This window comes from Papio anubis, chromosome 11, assembly GCF_008728515.1.
Source record: "Papio anubis isolate 15944 chromosome 11, Panubis1.0, whole genome shotgun sequence".
Taxonomy (NCBI): domain Eukaryota; kingdom Metazoa; phylum Chordata; class Mammalia; order Primates; family Cercopithecidae; genus Papio; species Papio anubis.
The window spans coordinates 13,440,397-13,463,664 of record NC_044986.1 but is presented as its reverse complement, the minus strand read 5'-3'; the positions used below and the strand labels follow the sequence as shown (position 1 = coordinate 13,463,664).

Sequence of the window (23,268 nt, the reverse complement as noted above, 5' to 3'; positions counted from 1 at the left end):
CACTTGAGATGTGCTTCAGAATACTGGCACTCCACTGACAGCCTGTAACACCGTGATAAATCCTTCCTGTGTGCTAGCGCCTTTGGGAAAACCTTTCTTTCAGTTCAGAAGAACTGAGCTTCAACTTGTTAAAAACAATGATGCATACAGTTAAGATTTGGGGTAAGTTGATACTGTTCTTGGCAGTTGCACACTGAATCCCCAAGACTATCCTGGAAGGCATACATTTGATTAGGAAGCATAATCTAGTCAGACTAAATAAATTTTTTAAAATGTTGCTGTTTTCTGTTTTAATTTTCTTTCAGGAATGCGCTATAAACGAAGAGGAGTGGATAAAAATGGAAATGTTGCAAATTATGTGGAGACTGAGCAGTTAATTCATGTTCATAATCATACCCTGTCGTTTGTTCAAACACGAGGCTCTGTGCCTGTCTTTTGGAGCCAGGTTGGGTATCGATATAATCCAAGACCGCGGCTGGACAAAAGTAAGCAGGTCAATTATATTGTTTGCAAATGATGATTTCAGAGAGAATAGTTTTTAAGAAATTAGATACCTGTTGGGTTTGGATTTGCTTCGCGAGATACTTCATTCAAAACAATAACTTGTATTTGAAAAATGTAATAGAAAGTGGTGTAATAATCATAGGAATAAAAATAGTTGACTAAGTCACTTATTTAACAGTACAAAATTTCTCTAACAGTAGAGCAAAACAGCTTACTTCAGAGACTTTAAATTGCTCTTGCTTTGAAGAGTACTGTATGGAATGTTTAACTTTGGAAAGGAGCAAATCTAGCCAATATTTGTAGAAGCAGGAGATGGCTTAAGATGGAATCTACCAAAAATCAATAAGACGCCTTTACTCCAATATTTTTCTCTGAAAGTTTTTTTTTTTAATTTTTTAAATTTAAATCTTGAGTATTTTGTTTCTTCCAGTGTCTTGTCTTTAGTATTGGAATAGCTAAGTCATTTAAATCTAATTATTGAATGAGGCTGATTTTTAAAAAATTGTTAAAGTATATTTCTCTCTCCTTAGTTGGTATTCATGAGAATTCAGTACAGTTTTGGTTTTTAAAATATTGTTTTAGAGGCGTTTTTATTCTCTTTTAAACTACGTGAAAGCGTTTCTGAGAAGTAGGCTGGATATATAAGTAATCTCATAATGTCATAGTTTGCACTTTCAGATATATTTTAGTGTAGTGTAATTGGAAAAAAATCAGATCTTTGACTTAGCATTTCATTTTTAAATGATGGTTTTAGACAATCTTAGTTCATTTGGGCTGTCAATAAATTATTTAAAAGTAAGAATAAAGATGGAGTAGACACTAATATGTCTTAAACATGGGAAGGAAAAAAAGATTTTGTATCACTTCTTTGTAGGTGAAAAGGAAACTGTTGCCTATTTCTGTGCCCATTTCGAAGAACAACTGAACATTTACAAAAAACAGGTGGGCTTTGATCTACAGTAGTAAAATGTTCCTTCATCTTTAGAAATAACTATCTTTTTCTTTAAATTTCATAAAAATAACATTGTACTATTCAAAATTAAAGCATTTGTCATGATGTTAAATACATTTAAGCTAAGAGTTTTCTTAATATTCTTTAAGAATAATCATTGAGTCAGCTACCTTTTTTTTTTTTTTTTTTTTTTAAGAGACTCTGTCTTACTATATTGCCCAGGCTGTACTCAAACTCCTGGGCTCAAGCAATCTTCTCTCCTCAGCCTTCCTAGTAGCTGGGACTACAGGCACGTGCCACTGTGCCCAGCTGAGTCCACTACTTTAGACTGTGTTTGGATAGCGTGAAGAGATTAGACTATCAATTAATTATAACAATCTAAGAAGCATCTAGACCAAGGAATGAAAGTCATGTCTCAGTACCACCTACAGTTCCACATCCTAGAGATAACTTGTTATGTATTTTTCAGTATCTTTTTTTCTCTGCTCACCTTCATATGCACTCCCATATAGGAATGCAAGTGTATAAACCAAAATCAACTGAAAACTGGTAGGTGAGATACAAGTTCAACGATTTTGATGCAAGACGAATATATAATAGTAATGCTGTTATCCATTAGCAATGACCAGTGTGAATGAGTAATGCCGTGTAATGTGTAATGAACAGGTAAATGCATTTTTTTCCAGCAACAAAAATGAAATAGGAAGAAACAACCTAAAATAACATACAAAAAGATAGCATGTATATGGAGGAAAAAAAGAAAAAAAACTACTGAAGAACACAACAGAAAACCTGACTTAAGTGGAGAGAAAATACCATGTTCCTGGAAGGGAAGTCTCGATATTAAATAGATTTCAGTTCTCCTAAATTAATATATAAATTTTGGGCAATCACAAAGTCTTAGCAGGGAAATAGCAAACCCTCAGATTGAAAAAATTATGAGGTTTGATGATAAGAGTTAAAGGGGCGAGTATTTAGGTTTTGAAATAACTGTCACACATTGGTTGAAGGAGCATAAGTTGGTACAGCCATTTTGAAGGTATTATCAATTAAATTAAACACACTTACATTGCTTAACCCAGTAATTTTAATTTTTGATATCTATCTTATATACCCTATACAAAAATCAGTTGAGATGGATTATGAACCTAAATGTGAAAGGTTAAGCAATAAAGCTTTTAGAAGAAAAAATAGAATGTCTTTTTGACCTGGTATCTTAAATAGGACTTTAAAAAGCACTAACTATTGTCTTCCCATGTTTTCAATGTATTATTATGTATCACATATTTTATTAGTTATTTAATAAGAGGTAATGCCCATCTAGGAGATAGTTTTTATTTTTAAAAAAACACTCTAATGAAAAAATTGACAAATAGGCTTTAAATTTGTTTTTATTAAAACTTTACTAAATTGTAAATATTAAAATACTATTGTAAATATTATTCAAATTGTATTAAAATTATATATGGCTTTAGAAAACACCATAGTGAAAAATAAATGATAAATTTGACTTTATTAAAATAAAAAACTTTTGTTAAGGCATAAGAGAGGCTGGGTGTAGTGGCTCCTGCCTGTTATCCCAGCACTTTGGGAGGCCGAGGTGGATGGATCATGAGGTCAGGAGTTTGAGACCACCCTGGCCAGCATAGTGAAACCCTATCTCTACTTAAAATAAAATAAAATAAAATAAAATAAAATAAAATAAAATACAAAAAATTAACTGGACATGGTGGCTGGTGCCTGTAATCCCAGCTACTCGGGAGACTGAGGCAGGAGAATTGCTTGAACCTAGAAGGCGGAGGTTGCAGAGAGCCGAGATTGCGCCATCGCACTCCAGCTTGGGCGACAGAGTGAGACTCCGTCTCAAAAAAAAAAACAAACCTATACATTTATTCAAAAGGATGTACAACCCAAAAGAGAGCTGGACAAAAGAGGATATCCAGAAAGTCAACAGATGTATGCAAAAGGGTTCCACTTCATTAACTGTCAGGAAAATGCAAATTAAAGCCACTACTCAACACAACAGAATGGCTAACATAAAGTCAGGAAGCCTAGGTAACATGGAGAAATCCTTTCTCTACCAAAAATACAAAAATTAGCTGGGCACAGTGGGATGCACCTGTAGTCCCAGCTACTCAGGAGGCTGAAGTGGGAGAATCACTTGAGCCCAGGAGGCAGAGGTTGCAGTGAGCCAAGGTCATACTACTGTGCTCCAGCCTGGGTGACAGAGCAAGACTCTGTCTCCAAAAAAAAAGAAGGTGGAGGGAATACCAAATTTTGACAAGGGCCTGGAGCAACTAGAACTGTAATAGAAAAAATTGTTAAATCTGTCTGAGAGAAACATATTCGGTCAAGGAGGCATGAACACGGACACTCATTGCAGTGTAGAAACAACCTAATTGTTCATCAGGAGGACAGTGGGTGGGAAAATCAAGCATGGCGCATCTAAAGTATTGAATATAAATGGTGGAAAAGAATGAGGTAAATCCACGTGTACTAACATGGGAAGATCTTAAAATCACCTTGTGGAGTAAGAAGGGAAAACTTTAACAGCATATGGTATGTTAGCCATTTAAAAAATCCCACAAAACAAAATTAGGTCATTTACATACAGGCGGTTCTCTTCCATCTATTCTATCCACACACATATGACATGCATGTTTGTACAGAAATGCATTTATGTGGGCTGAATGGGGACACACCCAACTGATAACAGAGGTTACCTCCAGGGAGGGCCATGGGATTGGGTTGTGGTCAGGAAGGATTTGACCTTATTTTACATTTGAATTTCTTTCAATGTGAATAAATTCATGAATTAGTAATATGTGTAATTATAAGTAGCTATAAAGAATAGAGGCTGTCTCTACAAAAAATTAAAAATTAGCCAGGCCTGGTGGCGCATGGCTGTAGTCCCAGCTACACAGAAGGCCAAAGTGGGAGGATCACTTGAGCCCAGGAGGTGAAGGCTGCAGTGAGCCATGATTGTGCCACTGCACTCCAGCCTGGGTGATGGAGTGAGACTCTGTCTCCAGAATAAATAAGTAAATAAGTAAAATTAAAAAATAAAAATACAGTAACGAATAAACCACATTTTAAATGTAACATGCAATTATAAAACAACACAATATTAAGGTGTGTAAGCAGAGGAAATAACCATTTCCCCCACACATCCCTGCTCCCTGTTGACTTTCACATCAATTTTCTAGGTGTGTGTATTGAACAGACACTTCCTGATTTCTAACAGTACCCCAACAGTGTTCATTTTTCCACCTTTTCCTGAGTAATTGCTTTCCAGGGCGATGGGCCCACGGTCGGTCTGACTCAGTCATGGTGGTCCCATTGCTCTCACCAGTGATTGGTTCAGGCGTGCACCTGTAAGTCCCCTGGGAGGCTTCTGGGAACAGGTTTCCTGCAGGAACCAATAGTCCCCCTGTGGTTGCTATGTCTGGGTTTCATGTGGAACTGCTACAGCTCTCTCAAGACTGTGAAGGAACCAGCCTCAGGATCAGTCAGTATGCTGGCAGAATAAAAAAGATGGGAAGAATGGCAGAGTAAAGGGATGGAAAGAACCTGTGTCCTTAATGGTATTGGGAATCACTGTTAAGCCATGTTGGAACCGTCCTACTTCCAGACTTGTTCTGAGGTATGAGTCAGTTGACTCAAATTTGTCATACGCAGCAAAAAAACCACCTTGACACACGCATATACACAATTAAAAACTCGAGTCAAAACAAAACTATGCCATATATACGATTGTACCGCTGTTTTCATTTAAGATCTCATGGCTGCTGTTTAGCCATTTCTCTATTGGTGGACCTTTAGGATATACTAGTTATTTTGCTGTTAATATTATAAAAATTCTCCATAAAATGTCTCTTTTTTAAAAAACTCCATGAACTAGGAACAGAAAGCATTTTATATATTTTGGGAACTTGTACGTTTTATAGAATGAATTTATGTTGAAATTGCTGGATCAGACAGTATGTATATTTAAACTTGATGCTCACCACTCTTTTGCTTCTGATAAGAGCATACCAGTTTTTTGTTTTGTTTTGTTTCTTGTTTTAAAGCAGCAGTAGGAGCTAGTGCCCATTTCCTCACATATTGACCAGTGCAGTCTGTGTTTAGTATTCACATTTGCCTAGGTATAGGTGAAAATTCATTTTCTGTTTTAAATTGCACTTCTTTGAGTATTAAAGTTGTCATCTCTTAATTGAGTATAGGTTCAGAAATTGTAGTTTCATTTTTATTAGCTATTTGTATATTTTCTCATGTGGATTTCCTCTGTATCCTTTACCCATTTTTTTCCTTATTGTATTTAGGGCTCTTTATGCATTATTGGTTTTTATGTTGCAGGTGTATTCTCCTAGGTAGCACTTTGCTTTCTTACCTTTGCTTATACTGTCATTTGGCACACAGGCTTAAAATTGTTTAATGTTATGCTTAGAAAGTCATGCCCCAACCTACGTTTATGGAAACATTATTCCAAGTTATCTTCTAGCTCTGTTATAACTAGAAATACTATTTAGATTATTAATGCATCTAGAATTTATTTGTGTATAATTAATGAGGTAGGGAGCTAATGTAAGTTTCTCCTTACCCCACACATAGACATCCCAGTATCATTTACGGACTAGTCCATATTTGCCCCACAGTGGTATCGTGAGCGTATCTTAGATTCTTCAGTGTTTACCTAGGTCTGCCTTTGGGCCACCACTCCTGTTCTGTTGAGTCACTTATCTATTTCTACATTAGTATGACAGTTTTAATTGCTACAGATTTAGAGTATGTTTTGCTCTCCAATGGGGCAAGTCCCTTTTTTATTATTAGTTTCCAAATTTTTTCCACGTATTTACTCTTCCAGATGAACTTCTGAGTTGTCAAGTTCATTAACAGATCCTGAGGAATTTTGATTGGGATGGTTCAGTGTATAGATTAATTGGTGGAGACTTGAAATCTTTACAGTGTTGAACCTTGCTGCCTAGCAACATGGTATATGTTTCTGTTTGTTCAGGTTTTCTATCATATGCTTTATGTACTTCAGCAGCATTTTATCGTGTTCAGTATTTAGGCTTTCTATATTTCTTTTTAAATCTAGATATCTAAAATATTTGCTATTACAAAGGACCTTGTTTTCATTATTTCATTCTAATTGGTTATTGCAAATGTATAGAAAAGCTATTACTGTCATTGATGTCAATTCTCATAAACTTAAATGTAGGTAACAAATGAAATTTTACAGGAAAAAAATTGATATTTGAGTGAATTAATTTCTAAGCATGGCTATAAAGTATTTCTAACACATAATTCCAAATTGTTAAAAACCACATTATGATTCTAACATCTAATTAAACTTAATTTTTTCTGTTTCTTTGCTCTTATAGGTTATTATTAACTTGGTAGACCAGGCAGGAAGAGAGAAGATTATTGGCGATGCTTACCTGAAGCAAGTGTTGCTTTTCAATAACTCACACCTCACTTACGTTTCCTTTGACTTCCATGAGCACTGGTAAGATGGCTTTCTGAGAATAGTGTTGATCAGTTGCAGTGTTTTCCAAACTGCATTAAATAGCATATCTTAAGTTTTAAAAGAAATCTATGATTAAATTAAATATTTTTTCTTTCTTTTGGCATGGATTTTAGCCGAGGAATGAAGTTTGAGAATGTTCAGACCCTAACAGATGCCATTTATGACATTATTCTTGATATGAAGTGGTGTTGGTAGGTATTTTACAAGAATTCCTTTTTACAAACTCTGGGATCTGTGAAATCATAGTGCCACTGGGCATCAAACTGATAACAGTATGCAGAGACGGCATTTTTTTGTTGTTCGTTTTGCTTCCCAGTTCCTATCCTTTTCAAGAGAATGTTGTTGACCCTTAGGCAGGCGGTGTTAGGTTTGAACAGGGAGAAGGTGTGAAATGGTCAGGCCAAATGAAGTGAAACACTCTGACTGTTCTTTAAGGAGATGAATTTATTCCTTCTCATGCCCCATGGTCCACATTTTCTCTTTCTCCTCTTACTGTTCCTAACACAGGAAGGAAGGCTTAGAGGTACTTGGTCTCAGTTTTCAGGCATTTCAAAATTATCGGAGACGGAAAATGGTTCTGAATACAGGAAGTTTAAATTGGCTTAAAGTACAGAACAGAACATTCGATTAGATGTTAAGACTACACGGATGGCCAGAGAAATGAGATGAGCAAGCCATGCTGCATGACTCCTCACTGGGTGGTAAAATAACTTCGTCTGTTTCGGAGAGTTTAGATGCATTTCTACTTTAAAGGAACAACAGTGTTTTAAAGTGCCTTCTGGTTTTTTACATGTAGGAAAACATAACTTGGGATGATGTCAGCTCTGCCTAGTAGTTGTAGGACTTGGGGCAAGTCACTTTGCACCCCAATTTTTTTTTCCCTTAAGATGAGGATGATATCTTCCTTGCGATGTTATTGTGTAAATTAACAATGATGTCTATAAATGACTCAATAATGCATAGCATATAAAGATATACCAAGCAAATTACAGCCAATGCTGCTGTTTTATTGTTATACTTTAAAGACTTGTGTCTTTTGAAAACCCTATTATTTTATATTGTAAAATAATTCTGTATTATTTTTAAAAAGGGTTGATGAAGCTGGGGTAATATGTAAGCAGGAAGGGATTTTTCGTGTTAATTGTATGGACTGCCTGGATCGCACCAACGTGGTCCAAGCTGCCATCGCGAGAGTGGTCATGGAACAGCAGGTAATTTGGAGTCTGTTGGATTGCAAATACTTATTTTGAAATGCTTTTTTTCCATGAGTAAGTAAATAGCTAAATATTTTTCAAATGTCAAATATTCTATAGAATGCTTACAGCGTACAAACACCCTTGTTGCATTAAAACCTGGAAAGCACAACCTGCACTGGAAATAAGTTAAATATTATTTGAGATTTTCTTAATCACTCGTTTCAAAAATGTGACGACCAACATTTTAAAGTCCGTTGGGTGGCACTGTGTGGTCATTTACCTTTTCTCTCTCACCTCCAAGCCCACCCTTCTGTGTTTGGGGCTGGGAGTCTTGATATTGCATTTCTTTTTCTTTTTTCTTTTTGAGATGGAGTCTTGCTCTGTTGCCCAGGCTATTGGGGAGGGAGCTGCTGACGGGAGGAACACAGGTGAAGGAACCTGTGTCTTTTTCCTCCTCCTGCGTCATAGGCTTCCTTGAGTGCCTCTTATTGGCAGATCCAGCAGGCCAAGCAGAAATGTGGTGTGTAGGCTGGGCGCAGTGGCCCATGCCTATAATCCGAGCACTTTGGGAGGCTGAGGCAGGTGGATCACCTGAGATCAGGAGTTTGAGACTAGCCTGGCCAAAATGGCAAAACCCCCCGTCTACTAAAACCCCCTCCCTCCTAGCCGGGCATGGTGGCAGGCATCTGTAGTCCCAGCTACTCGGGAGGCTGAGGCATGAAAATCACTTGAATCCAGGAGGCGGAGGTTGTAGTGAGCCCAGATCGTGCCACTGCACTCCAGCTTGGGGGAGAGAGTAAGACTCTATCTTTAAAATAAAAATTAATAAAATAAAATACATAAAATAACCTTGTGACTGTACTTTGAGGACATGAATCTGTTTATCTTACGTAGTGTTTAAGCCAGGTTTGAGTTCAAGCCCTGACTCTGCCACATACAAGGTTTTGACTCCGTACAAAGAACTTAACCTCTCCAAACCTCAGTCTCATCATTTGTAAAATGTAGGTGATAACAGTAGTGATTACATAGTGTTGTTAGGACTAGTGAATGTGAAAAAACAGTGTAAAAAAACTCTTACAACCCTATCCTTGGCACAGAGTTAACACTTAGCAGGCACTTAACTATTCTGCCACTATTAGTATTGTTTCTGTGTGCTTTTTTGATATTCAGTTTCACTTCATAGGCAAATTTAAAACAAAGACAAAATATAATAGTATGATTCTGCACATTAAAAATTGTACCAAAACAGTATAAATATTTCATTATATGTATTCACCTTGTAGCAATGTATAAAGCCATCCTTCAAGCCCCGCTTCATTAACGAGTCTGAAAAGACCGTTTCTTGTATCTAAGGGTCCTGAATTGTATGTGAATATGTTTCCTTTTTCTGCAGTACACATTTTTTTGCTATGGTTTCCTGGCCCATACACAGTTAATCCACCAATGTGTTCATTTTAGCTGAAAAAATTAGGTGTGATGCCCCCGGAACAGCCATTACCTGTGAAATGTAATCGCATCTACCAGATAATGTGGGCCAATAATGGTGACTCCATTAGCAGACAGTATGCTGGGACAGCTGCTCTGAAGGTAAATACTTGCAGCAAGCATCTGTGGGTCATTATGTAGGACACAGGTTAGACTGTGGTTTAAAACCACAGAAAGGTATGTGGGCTCCAGGTTGGGGGTGTGTATAGTTGACTCTTTTCTGAAATGTTTGGCTAAGGCAGGGCCAGGTAATGTGACTCAAGCAGGCCACGCATTACATCAGAGGGAGAGGGGGCTGTGTGGACCTGAGGAGGAGTGTGTGCTCTCTCTGGAGGGGCCTGTGTTGCCAGACCCTCCAGTTTTTCAAGGGATTCTGGAAATCCAGAATTTTATATGAAATGGTTGGTTTTCAAAACTGACAGAACAGAGCATGTCTGCTGGCAGGTTTTGGCCACCAGTGTCATACCTCGTCTTTGAGTTTGAATCCCAACCCTGCCTCTTAACTAGCTGTGACCTTGGGCAAGTCACTTAACCACTCTGATTTGTCACACAGGAATTATACCAGACGTATTTCAAAAGACTGCTATGGGATCATATGAGTCAGTGCGTGTAAGGGCTTAGAATATTCTCTGACACACGTAAATGCAGAAGAAATGTTTTAGTTATTGTTAAAAGTCTTTTGAAGATCCTATAGAGCTAGTCCTCACAGAATATTAAGTTAAATATAAAATACATTCTCTAGTAAATAAATTCCTCCATCTGAGGGCGTTGTCCTCTGTGGCAGTCGGAAGTGTTAGAATTTGTTTAAATTAGGTTTATGTTAATCATTCTTCAAGGTTCGAGTTCATCGCAAGGTACTTCTTATACAGATTGTACCATCAAGGACTTAACAGGCATCAGTCCTTTTTTTGCGTTGAGTGATAAATATCAAAAGCTTTTTATTAATTACAGAAGGTAAACTTTAGAAGTCTTGGTACAGGCCAGGTACAGTGGCTCACCCCTGTAATCCCAGCACTTTAGGAGGCCGAGGCAGGTGGATCACCTGAGGTCAGGAGTTCAAGACCAGCCTGGCCAAAAAGGTGAAACCCCATCTCTACAAAAATATAAAAATTAGCTGGGCATGGTGGCGTGAGCCTGTAATCTCAGCAACTCAGATGGCTGAGGAGTGAGAATCACTTGAATCCGGGAGGCGGAGGTTGCAGTGAGCCGAGATTGCACCATTGCACTCCAGCCTGGGCAACAGAGCAAGACTCTGTCTCAAAAAAAAAAAAAAAAAAAGGCCTGGTATAAGTTAGTGCTTAAAGCGAAATACTTCTCTTTTTTTCCCCTTGATTTTAAACTTCTTCGAGATGAGTATTCATACCTTTTTTCTGTAATGGAGACTTGTTGCTCTACTAATATTCCCTGTGACTGGCCTAATTGGCAGCATGTTCTTCCTAAATTGTCAGTTTTAGGACTGAGATTTCTGAGATTGCCTTGGAGAGAAATGGAGGGGTTGGGATAGGGAAAAAGAAACTACACCTGCCTTGCCTTAAGTTTAAGTCACCACTTGTCTAGGGACTTGCTCTGACATCTTTGTTGTGAAAAGTGCAAGGGAAACAAAACAGTTTAAGTTGTCACTGGGTTCTGCAGGTGCTGGTGATGTGCAGCAAGGTATGGAAACCCCTGCTTTTCCTCCCTGTGTAGAGCTCCTCACCTACACACCCAGGCGGAAAGCCCATTGTGATAAACTCTAGGGAGCTATCCACATTTTCCCACATCAGAAACTTGGTTTTTGAATATTGCACCAGCTTGAGATGTAAATAGTTTTTATTGTTTTGGTGTTTGTCATATAATTGGTTTTGACCTGTAAATTCTAGAAATTCTACAAATTGCTAAGAATGGCTTTACCCTAAAGCACCATCTAACTGTGAAGACTTGATGCCACAAATAGCATGTGTAATTATTTGACGAGCTCAGATCAGGGTAGAATACTAGTAGATATTTTAATTTAACTATACTATTTGAAAATTATAAAAGTCAGACCTTGGAAATTACAAAAGCCTGTAGAATTCCATACTTGAACTGAAAGCTCACAATTTATTTTGGGGGCATTCTTGTGTTTAAATAAGGTGTCAAAATGAGTTTTTGTTTGACAGGGTGACTTTACAAGGACAGGAGAAAGGAAGTTAGCAGGAGTTATGAAAGATGGAGTGAACTCAGCAAACAGATATTACCTCAACCGATTTAAGGATGCTTATAGGCAAGCTGTTATAGGTAAGAAGCAGAAAAGCTTTTCTTTCCTCAAAATTTATGTCTTCTGTGACTAATACTTTACAGAAACCAGCTTCATTAACATAATTCATGTTTTGTAATATACTTGTGTTTCTGTATTGAGCATCTTACCCAATACATCAAATTCAAATTTTTACAAGATTAGAATTTGACAAATATTTTTGGCTGGAGCAACAAAAGAAACCATCTATTTTCCATGCATATTCGTCAGTTTGTTACCCAGGTAATAGAAAGCAGGGTTTGAAGCTCCTGGAGTGTGGAATAAGGTACCCTAAAATCTCAACAATTTAAAACTTCTTATTCCGTTTGTTTTCTCATTACTCAAGACTGAGCAATGTAACCAGATTATTTTTCCTGTATGCTATTTGTTGTATGTTATTGCTGTGGACAAATATACCAGCCTTTTCCATAAGCATGGTTTAACAAAATATTAGGGTACCAGATTTAGAGATTACCCTAACCAACTCATTTTTTTGGAAGAGGAAATGGAAGGATAGATTGCCCAGTAAAATTTATGCATTGACATTTTTTAAATTTAATTTTCATGAAGATGTTACTGTATAGGATTAAAGTAAATGCAGAGTGTTTTGGATTAGAACCAAATGTAATATAGCTGACCTGTGGTCCCTGAGGGTCTTTTTGAAATCTTATTTCTTCACCTGATTATTTAGTGCACACATCAGTCTAGTAGGGCCTAGACACAGGCCACTTAGGAATTTGAGAAGTGTGATGTAAAGAAGTTTGATTCATTTGCCAGACATGGAGGGTGCACGCTGTGACTACAGAATTGGATTTTAGCAGTTGATATTCAAGGAAAAAAGAAGGTATCTTGCTTCCATTGGTTGACCTAGCTACTCAGTTATATCATTGAGGACCCCACTTCTGTCTCCTCTCAGTTCAGCCATCCATAGCATCAGCTGCATCCAGATCCTGAAGCTGGCTGAGAGATCTTCAAGGTTGAGAGATAGAAGCCAGTAGCAATCTGTGCTTGTCTCTTTCCTGTGTAGGGCCAGTGGTTGGCAGATCTTTTTTCACCGAAGCCTCCTTGAGTGTCATTGTCCCATGAGACAGTGAGATAGGGAGGATAGGGAATGGGATTATAATGATTTATTAAGGCTGCGCCGCATGCCCTGCCAAGAGGAAGTTAGCTTGTCTGTTCAGATCTTTGCTCATTTTACAACTGGTTTATCTTTTTATTATTGATTTGTAGGGGTTCTTTATTCTAGATACAAGTCCCTTACCAGATAGATGAATTGTAAATATTTTCTCCTCTTCTAGGGGTCATCTTTTCACTTTTGTGATGGTGCCCTTTGAAACACAGTTTTTAATTTTTATGATGTCCAATTTGTCTGTTTTTTGTTGCTTATGATTTTAGTATCATATCTTAAAAATCATGCCTAATCCATCACAAAGATTTATGCTCGTGTTTTCTTCCAAGAGCTTTACAGTTTTAGGTCTTATACTCTTTTGTTTTTTAAAAATATATTAGTAAACTAAAATGATGATAGATATTAACAATTCCACCCTAGATTTGATGCAAGGCATTCCAGTGACAGAAGATCTTTATTCCATATTTACCAAGGAGAAAGAACATGAAGCTTTGCATAAGGAAAATCAGAGAAGCCACCAGGAACTAATTAGCCAGCTCTTACAAAGTTACATGAAGTTACTACTGCCTGATGATGAGAAGTTCCATGGGGGCTGGGCCCTCATTGACTGTGACCCCAGGTAAGTTGGAGTGGTGTCCAGGTGACCAGCTTGCTTAACAGATGTTGGGAAGTTGTCATGATTAACACTGGCAATTGTCCCTAAAGCTGTGGGTATGGATGCATGGCGCTTGGCTGTTTCCTCTATGGGCTGGTAGTAAGGCAAGCTGACTGAGGCACTTGCCTTGGATGCAAAATTAAGGAGGCTCTAAAAACTTGGTAATGAAGAAAAATATTTTGGTGCAGTATTTGATTTAAAAAAATTGAAACTGCCGAACTACAGCCTGCAGCGGGCTGTGGGTTTCCCCCTCCCTGCCCTAGAATCTAGGTTTATTGTATTAATGCACATAAGTGAGTGCAACAAGAGGTGCAGTGAGGCTGGGTATTTTTATTGGTTATAAAGTGGTCCTGGCCTTGCATAAAATAAATAGGCCAACTAATATTCTTTTTTTTTTTTTTTTAAATAACAAAAACCATGCAGTTTCAAGTGGTTCTTAAAAATATCAATGAATAGCGGGATCTAAATTTATCCACTAGATTGAATGCTTGCCTTTAGGCTGAAATCTAAAATGATAATCTTTAATATTATAAATCAGAAACATTTTAGGAAATCGTAACCCAAGCTTTAAGAATAAAGCACTCTAGTTCGATTTTATCTCATACATTTTGCGTGTTTTTAGTAAGAGGGGCATAAAATGTGCTTGAAAATACAATTAAATGAAAGATAGTATTTATGTATTAAAAGGAATAAAAAACAACATTGACTTGTGGATTCATAGGGAAACATCCCATGACATTAAACCCATGGATTTTTTTCACTTTGATAGTAAATACTGTTATGTATGGATGTAATTTGTGGACTTTAAAAATAAGAGCTGAAGTTTTCCTCACACACAACCTAGCAGAAGGTTTTTGTGTTTGTTTAAGTCATTTGGTAAAGCTATTTTGATTCACCTCCTTCACTTGTTTTTTTTTTAGTGGCAGCAATCCAAGTTAATGTAGCACCAAAAAAAAAAAAAAAAAGAGTACTTTTAATTCCCATTCAAAAATAACTGCTGGCAGCACACCTGCATTTTTCTTGAGTTTTAACTGCACTTAGATTTTTAAGAGGGTATCAATATCATCATGATTGTCAATATCATCTTTCTTCAATCAAGTATTTTTGTGTCTACTTTGGGATAATCAAAATTGGGGAAAACCAAAAGGTTTCTTTCTAGTGCTGGCTACCATTTTGTAGGGTACATTGCACTTGATGATTTGATTTCCAATTCTGTAATTTTTATGGAAAATTGGTGCCGTGGGGTGAAGAGTATTAAAAAATGTAAAGTGTATATAGCTTTGCTATTTAAAGTTTGCAACAAAGTTTGGGTAAGGATGCTTTAAGAGTCATTAGAAGCCTCTTGCAAAGATTCATAAAAACATACTTATTTCTGACAATTGTATTAATCAAAATAATGAATAATGGTATGGTGGCTTGCACCTATAACCCCAGCACTTTGGGAGGCCGAGGCAAGAGGATCATTTGAGTCCAGGAGTTTGAGAGCTCATCTCTACAAAAAAATTTTAAAATTAGCCTGGTGTTGTGGTGCATGCCTATAGTCCCAGCTACTCAGGAGGCTGAGGAGGGAGGAACTTTTGAGCTCAGGCGTTTGAGGCTGCAGTGAGCCATGACTGCAGCACTGAACTTCAGCCTGGGTGACAGAGTGAGAACCTGTCTCAAAAAAAAAAAAAAAGTGTGGTGAAACAAGAATAGTCCTCTAGGATTAGGTCTTTAAATCACTGGCTGGGCACTGTAGCTTATACCTGTAATCCCAGTGCTTTGGGAGGCTGAGGTCGGAGGGTCACTTGAGGCCAGCAGTTCAAGACCAGCCTGGACAATATAGTGAGACCCTGTCTCTTAAAAAAAAAGTCACTGTTGGGTGATTAGAGTCTCAAATCTTTTAAGTTCTCAGCCACCAAATATCTGCCTCAGAAATACCATTGTGCTTCAGTTTTCTTTTATTCACTAACGTGATGAAATGCTTCTCTTTTTTTTCCCTGATTTTTGACTCCCACCTCTTTCCAGTGCCCAGTAAATGCATTTCCTATTTTTCTTTAATCCAGCACTATAGAATTTGGCTTTCTGGTAACAGAGAACAGTGAGTATCTTCTGTTCTTCTTTAATTAAAGTTCCTAGGGCCGAGTGCGGTGGCTCGTGCCTGTAATCCCAGCACTTTGGAAGGCTGAGGTGGGCAGATCATGAGGTCAGGAGTTCGAGACCAGGCCAGCATGGTGAAACCCTGTCTCTACTAAAAATAAAAAAATTAGCTGGGCATTGTGGCGCGTGCCTGTAGTCTCAGCTGCTTGGGAGGCTGAGGCAGGTGAATTGCTTGAACCCAGCAAGCAGAGGTTGTGGTGAGCCAAGATCACGCCATTGTACTCCAGCCTGGGCGACAGAGTGAGACTCTGTCTCAAAAAAAAAAAAAAAAAAAAAAAAAAAAACCCGAAAAATAAATAAATAAAAAAAAATAAAGCTCCCAATGAAGAATAGCTTACCATCAGTCACACGTAACTTAGCATCAGTCACGTGTGTTAGTGAAGGCCAGTGCATTCTTCCTGTTGCTCATTGCTGCATTTGGGCTATACAGCTGAGTTCTTCCCCGAAAAGCAGCTGCCCACTCTTCCTTCATGACAAGTGAGGCCGTAACACATGCATTCAGTGTGTTATCAGGTTTTCAGCACATAGGGCTCCCCCTAAAGATGACCCAAATAGTCTCACATGGCATGATGGACAATGAAACCTTTAAGTTACTTAGTTCAGTCCTTATCACTGCTTTGTCTGTAGATGCTAACCTGGTCCAGGGCTTACAGCTGCCCCACTGCGGGTCTCAGGCTGAGCTTTCTGCTGAGTTTGCCTTTTAGTTGTATTTTTGTTTCTTCTACTTTTTTTTTTTGACAGAGTCTTGCTCTATCGCCCAGGTTAAAGTGCAGTGGCACAATCTCGGCTCACTGCAAATTCCACCTCCTGGGTTAATGCCATTTTTCTGCCTCAGCCTCCCAAGTAGCTGGGACTACAGGCCCCCGCCACCACGCCCGGCTAATTTTTTGTATTTTTAGTAGAGATGGGGTTTCACCGTGTTAGCCAGGATGGTCTCGATCTCCTGACCTCGTGTTCTGCCTGCCTCGGCCTCCCAAAGTGCTGGGATTACAGGCGTGAGCCACCGCACCCAGCCCTCTACTTCTTTATTCTTTTATTTTAGGATAGCTTCCATTGGGGGCCTCTGAGTCTCCCAATTACTTTCCAATTTGTTGTCGGATTCCCTGACTCTCTTGCTCAGATGTTGCTACACAGTGTTTTCTCCTCTGATTCTTTCTTAGATGATCAGTTGCCAAGAATGATTGTGAGAATATTCTTCACCTATGTTAAGTGCCAGAACCTCCACTGCCATCCTTCTCTTCTTCCTTGTGGTCATCGGTGTCCAAAATAGACTCGTCAGAGTCATTGGCCCAGTGATTCCCTTTGATCTTCATCCTTTGGGACACTGAAAGATTCTGAAGATTTTCCCATCAGTGCAGGAGTTGTTAGCTGAGGTGCTGTCTTTCCTGATGTGTTGCTGGTTGTGAAAATGTTGTCTTCTCTAATGTGTAAACCAGTGTCTGATGCAGAGTGGTTCTGTCTGTTGGCTCTCAGTCCAGAGAAGCTGACTTGGGTTTAAGGCAGAGATGGGCAGGGGAGCTCCGTCACTAACCAGGACAGCAGGAGTGTCTGAGGGAATGATGTGTTGATTGTCAAGAGGAGGAGGTAGAACATGGGACACAAGGATCACAGACTTGTGGAATTTGTGTGTGGTCTGCTCTTTGGAGACAGGCATGGTTGCTAAATTTTGAGACTCTCCACTCTGTTCCGGAAAGATCTCCTCTAAAGCTCACCATGCCAGGCTGGTTGCATCTCATAATGGTTGAGGTGTTGGCTGCTTGCTAGATTTTCCTTGCTGTTGGTGGTCCCCGTGGTTAATGTTTTGCTAGAAACTTGTTCCTTTGAAGGTTGGGGACAGGAAGAGGTGGACGTAGGAGCCAGCGAAGCCAATGTTTTGGAGCCAGTGGCTTCTCAGGTCGTTTTCCTTGGCTTGTATAGCAGGATGAGGGCTGCCTACCAGGGGTCTTGGCATTTTTTTTAGTGGAAGGCACTTAATCTCCCTGTGGCTGGCTCCACTGTGAGCCCCTTTTGGAGAGCCAGGTGGTTTAGGGATTTAGGCTGGGGCTTAGGAGGAGCTGGAGGAGGTGGAGCAGGAGCTGGGTCTCAGAATGGGTCTCTTTTCTTCTTGAGGGTGCTTTTTCAGATAGAGAACTGTTACCTTCTTCCTACATTTTCCTCTCCTGTGGATTACTCTCGGGGGAGACAGCGGGTATCATGTGCTGTTTGAGTTTTCAAAGTAACTACTGCGTTTCTATCTTGATTAGAGAATTCTTTAGCAACTCCTCTTCGTACAGGCACGTCTTTGTCTTGTGGGTGTGATTCTTTGTAATACTGCTGATATTTCTTTGAATTTGCCATCGATATTTTTCTTCCACTTACTGCAAGGCTTAAAGATTTTCCTAATGGTGCTGTTTCCCTTTCTCTTGATGAGAGATTTGGAAACCTGCTCTTGGGACGAGTTTGCTATAGAACCTCTGTACAATCCATCAGCTCGGCTGGAGGTGTTGACCCAGAACAGAGGCTCCTGCTGGAGGACAAGAGGTGGCCCTGGAAGTGGCAGTGGGGGTGCAAGTCTCTGGAGAGCCAGCCAGTGGAAGGCTCAGCTGTCAGGCTTGGGAATTTGCTCTTACTGCCTGCCTGCCTCAACCATCCACTCGTGAAATATGTGTGTGCGTGTGTGTGTTTAAACAGTTTTATTGAGACATATAATTCATATACCATATAATTCACGTATTTAAAGCATGTAATTCAATGGTCTGTAGTATATTCAGAGTTGTACAGCCATCACCATGGTCAATTTTAGGACATTTTCATCACCACAAAGAGAAGCCCCGTACCCTTTAGCTGTCACTTCCCTACGCTCCACACTCCCATCCCTAAGCAACCACTAATCTAATTCTGTCTCTGGATTTGCATATTCTAGACATTTCATTCAAGTGGAATAATATAATTATGTGACCTTTTGTGACTGGCTGCTTTCACTTAGCATAATGTTTTCCAGGTTAATCCATGTTGTGGCATGTGTCAGAGCTTCATTCCTTTTTGTAGCTGAATAGTATTTCATTATAGACCACATTTTGTTCTTTCTTCTGTTGATGGGCATTTGGGTTATTTCCACATTTTGACCATTGTAAATGGTGCTGCTATGAACATTTGTGTACAGGTTTTCGTTTGAACACCTGTCTCTATTAAATAGCTCTTTTGGGTGGAAATGGCCAGATTATCCAATAATCCTGTTTAACTTTTGAGAAACTGCCAAACTATTTTCTACAGTGGCCATGCCATTTTACATTTCCACCAGCAGTGTATTTCAGTGCATTCCAGTTTGGAGGGTTCCAGTATCTCCAGTCTTTGCCAATACTTATTCACTTATTTTCCTTTTTTTCTAATTGTAGTCATCCTACTTAGTGTGAAGTGGTATCTCATTGTGGTTTTGATTTGCATTTCCCTAATGACAAACGATGTTAAGGATTTTTTTTTTTTTTGTACTGTTGGCTATTTCTGTGTCTTACTTGGAAAAAGATGTATTCAAACCCTTTGCCCATTTTTTAATTGGGTTGTTGATTTGTAAATAGTTTTTTTGGGAACAGAGCTGGGATTAGGGTCAGGTGAGTGAGGTACGATTATGCAACTACAGGGGTGTATTCTATCTCTACTTAAATGTTTGATGCTTTGTCCATCATATCATATTTTTGCATTTTGATTTTTAAAAATATTGCACTAATTGGTTGACAAAATTAATGACACCCTTTAAAATTTGTACCAGAGACCAGTACCTCCTCACTCACCTCACTGCAGCCCCAGCTGTGTTTAAATATCTGCTGGAAAAACAGGCAAGCAGTTTGGAAATGCGCGGTCCCAGCGGGGAAGTAGGCCTGGCTGCGGCGTCCCGGCCTAGGGCATTGGGCGCTGGATACAGAGAACTGGGAACCGGGAACTGTCCAGCACGCCCGTGCCTGTCCTGGCCCTTTTCCCTTGCAAGGCTGAGCGCAGCTCTGTTCGGGCCACCCTAAATGCACCCTAGACCTCTCTGCCTTTCTTGTCCTTTCCCGCCCGTTATCGCAGGAAACCCCCGACTCTATGGACAGCGGGAAAGAGACTCTGAGACTGGAGAGGCAACTGCGGACCTGCAGGGCCCGCGTCACCTCTCTGCGAAGCCAAGTGGTGTTCCCAACTTGCTTCGACTCGCTTCCGTGCGCTCAGGCCGACTGTCCGGTCCAGCCGTGGCAGTGGAGTGGCCAGGCACACGGCAGCCACTATCCTTTAGGCATGCGATGGCCTAGGGGCCAGACGCTCGGCGCGGTACCCGGGCCCGGCCCGCCAGCCTCCCCCTCTAGCCGCAGGCACTGACCCTGACGAAGGCGAAGGCGCCAGCAAACTCTCGCGGGAGTGGCCCCCCTGGTGCCCCTCCCCCGCCGGGCCGGGGTCCGTGCCCTCCTTGGAAGGCGTAGGATGCGCAGGATGGAGCGCGCATGCGCACTGGTCGCCAGCCGAGGCCGGAAGTGAGCGCCCGGAAGCTAGATGTGTCCCCTGGGCGTGACTTGGCACTGCCGCGTCGCAGTTGCCGCATTCGCCGCATTCGCTGCAGGCGCGAGGTTTGGTGCAGGCGGCTGTTTGAGCCTCGAGGCATCGACGGACGGACAGACGGACGGACTGACGATGCCGCGCTCTCACAGGCCTCCACCTACCGCGCAGCGGGCTGCCACGGCCGCAGCAGCCGAGCCCAAGTCTGAGGGCGTTGTGGCTATGACTTTCAAGATTTTTCTCCTTTTTGCAGGACTTATGGTTAAAGTTCCTGTGGGGTTATATTTTTCCTGCAAATTACTTCTTTTCCAAAGTCTGATGTTGATGTCCCCAGAAGACAGCGGCTTTTACGCGACCATTGTCGCAGTGGTCGGGCTTCATGTGGTGCTGGCAATTTTCGTCTTCATAGTGTGGAAGGAGGGCTTGCCCCAGTGGCGGGAAAACAAAAACGAGTAGAGCAGCTTCTTCAGAGCTGCAAACCGGGGGGCGGGGGGGGGGTGGGGAAATACCTAAAGGGTTTTTCGTCTTGTTTCTTGTTCGTATTGAACGTGCTTTTTTTTTTTTTTTTAGGGGAAGGGTGGGCGGGGGGGGAATTAAATATTTACTGCAGCTAAGACTTCAGTAAAATTGGGGGTGGGGGGAGGGTTGACATTTTCCGACTGCCTGTTACGTGCCAAGTGCTTTTTGTTAAGGACATAATGTTTTTGACTGGGGATCATGTTTGGCTGATGTAAATATTAATGCCAAAAGAGGAAGTCAGGGTGAAAGTAACACTGTAATTAGTAGTAGAATTTATTTCGTATTAAAATGTGTCGTGACGTAATTTTTATGGCTTGGCTCAAGCAACAATTTTCAGAGTGCACGTAAGTATCAATGCATAAAACTTAAGTACGTTTTACAGTGTTATTTGGTATTATTCTCCATGAGGCTGCCTGGATCGTTGTCCTTTTCCCATTGATTAATTGGTTAATGCTCAGATTTTGGCTCCTAGAATCGATCTGTGTTTCCGGTCCTGGCATCTCATTATGTCATTTGTTGTATTTTTCGATACTGTACGTGCAAATTGAGGTGAATTTGTTGTTTTAGATTAAAACTGTCAGATTCAAGCTACAACAAGGTGTCTCTGATGTAAAAAACTGCAGTTTAAGATTAGGGTAAATCCTTCCCTGCAGTACCTGTTAAACAGTGACCTCATTCTTACGCAGATTTAGTCCATGGTTTAAGTTTCACCTACAAACGCTTTTTTTCCACTATTATTTTCTGCTTGTATTTAGTAGCATTTTGATAAGGTCTAGGGAATAGGTATGAAATCCCAAGGGAGAAATGCCGTCTTTCTTACAGTGGAATTTGGAGACCAGTATAAGAATGCAGAAACATCTCTACCTTTTGCTGGAAAGGCTATTATTGTTAGATTAATATTAGACTAAAAGTTTCATTTTAATTCAGATTCTGCCTGTGTTAATTATTTATAGATTTTATACTTTAAGAATTTTCTTATTGGTAATTTTACAAGGATGTACATTTTATTGTAGTTTTGGTTTCATGGTTCATCAACACTACCTGGATTCTGATTATTATTTTCATAATTGATTTTAGAGTGGGTATAAACATGGCAAAATAGACTTAGAATAAGGGTGTTTGTTTATTGAAAGCCAAATAAATTAATCTATAATGACAAACATGCAAAAGTAGCTTGGACTTGTTCCATTTTTGCACATAAGTACTGTATTCATGTAAAAGTCTTTCAAAAGATGTATTCCACATGAATGTAAAGATACCCTGAATGTACAGTGTGTTATTTTGAAGATTAGATAATGTGAGATAATTAAGATTTCTCCCTTCTCACTCTCACGTTTTTCTTTTTTCTTCCCTTAACTATTTCTCTATCATCCTCCAATCCCACCACTCCCCCACCTCAAATTATCCCATTTCCTGAGGGACTCCTTCCTCCTTTGGCTGCCTTTCTCTACTCTCCATCCCTCACTTCCCAGATCTGCTTTTCCTTGTTTTTTAAAGACTGTCCAAATGGATAGATTGTATTACATCTAACTGCAGTAGAACTCATTCTCTTCTTTTTTTTTCCCTCCCCCTGGCCAATTTTTTTGTCCTAAGTATCTCTGCTTTAGAAATATGCTTGGCAAAAACTGCAGATGAAAATGAAAATATTAAACTCCTGTGTCATATTTGTTTAGCCTCATTGATGCTACTCACAGAGATGTGGATGTGCTGTTACTGCTTTCTAACTCTGCCTACTACGTGGCCTAGTAAGTTGCTTATTGATTTAAAGCTTTTGATTTTGTGTTTTAAATTTGAGTAAATTTTCTTTTTAGAATTCGTAACAAAAAAAATGAGAATATGGTTTTGTTATATATTTTATGAAACTTCATTGAACCCCTTTACCTTATATAACTGTTACGTCATTCTAACTCCCTTTTATCTTTATTGGTTTGAAAGCATGATTTTATAGTTAAATTAATGTTTATGTTGTATTCTTTTGGCATTTGGTATTGTTTCCTATATATCTCCCAGATTTTGATGTATTCCATACATTTTTATCACTAATGACCACATATCATTGTTTGGATTACTATAGTAAAGTTTTTCCTCACTGTTAGGTATTAAATTACTTCCAATTTTTTGTTGCTACGAATGATGCAGTTGTCTTTATGCAGTAATGTGTCTGTATGTGCATGTGTGTGCGTGTGCATGCATCTGCGCACTTCTTTGGTTACAAGCGTATGATGAATTACGACTTCTGTGGTTTGTTGTCAGATTGATCTCCAGAAAGACCCTGAATGAACAGTGCTAGAAGCAAAATACAAGCACTTGTTTCCCCACACCTTACCAGTATTTTTCTAATTTATATTTACTAAGTAAATATTCACTTTGGTTTTGGCTTTGTGTAAACTGTTATTTTTTAG

At 39.5% G+C, this 23,268-nt stretch overlaps 1 protein-coding gene across 3 annotated transcripts in view; it reads left to right on the top strand.

Annotated features, from left to right (window-relative positions):
• INPP5F (inositol polyphosphate-5-phosphatase F) overlaps positions 1-23,268 on the top strand; it is a 105,215-nt gene that overhangs the window by 74,126 nt on the left and 7,821 nt on the right. The window contains exons 8-16 of one of the 3 annotated variants that reach the window (XM_003904333.3): positions 306-485; positions 1,379-1,446; positions 6,841-6,965; positions 7,100-7,177; positions 8,077-8,197; positions 9,641-9,769; positions 11,806-11,923; positions 13,471-13,669; positions 22,540-22,611. In XM_003904333.3, the coding sequence (XP_003904382.1) occupies positions 306-485; positions 1,379-1,446; positions 6,841-6,965; positions 7,100-7,177; positions 8,077-8,197; positions 9,641-9,769; positions 11,806-11,923; positions 13,471-13,669; positions 22,540-22,611 (1,090 nt within the window). Of the gene's footprint in view, positions 1-305; positions 486-1,378; positions 1,447-6,840; positions 6,966-7,099; positions 7,178-8,076; positions 8,198-9,640; positions 9,770-11,805; positions 11,924-13,470; positions 13,670-20,374; positions 21,211-22,539; positions 22,612-23,268 lie in introns of those variants that run through there. The other 2 variants (XM_009215482.2, XM_009215483.2) reach the window with 2 other exon arrangements.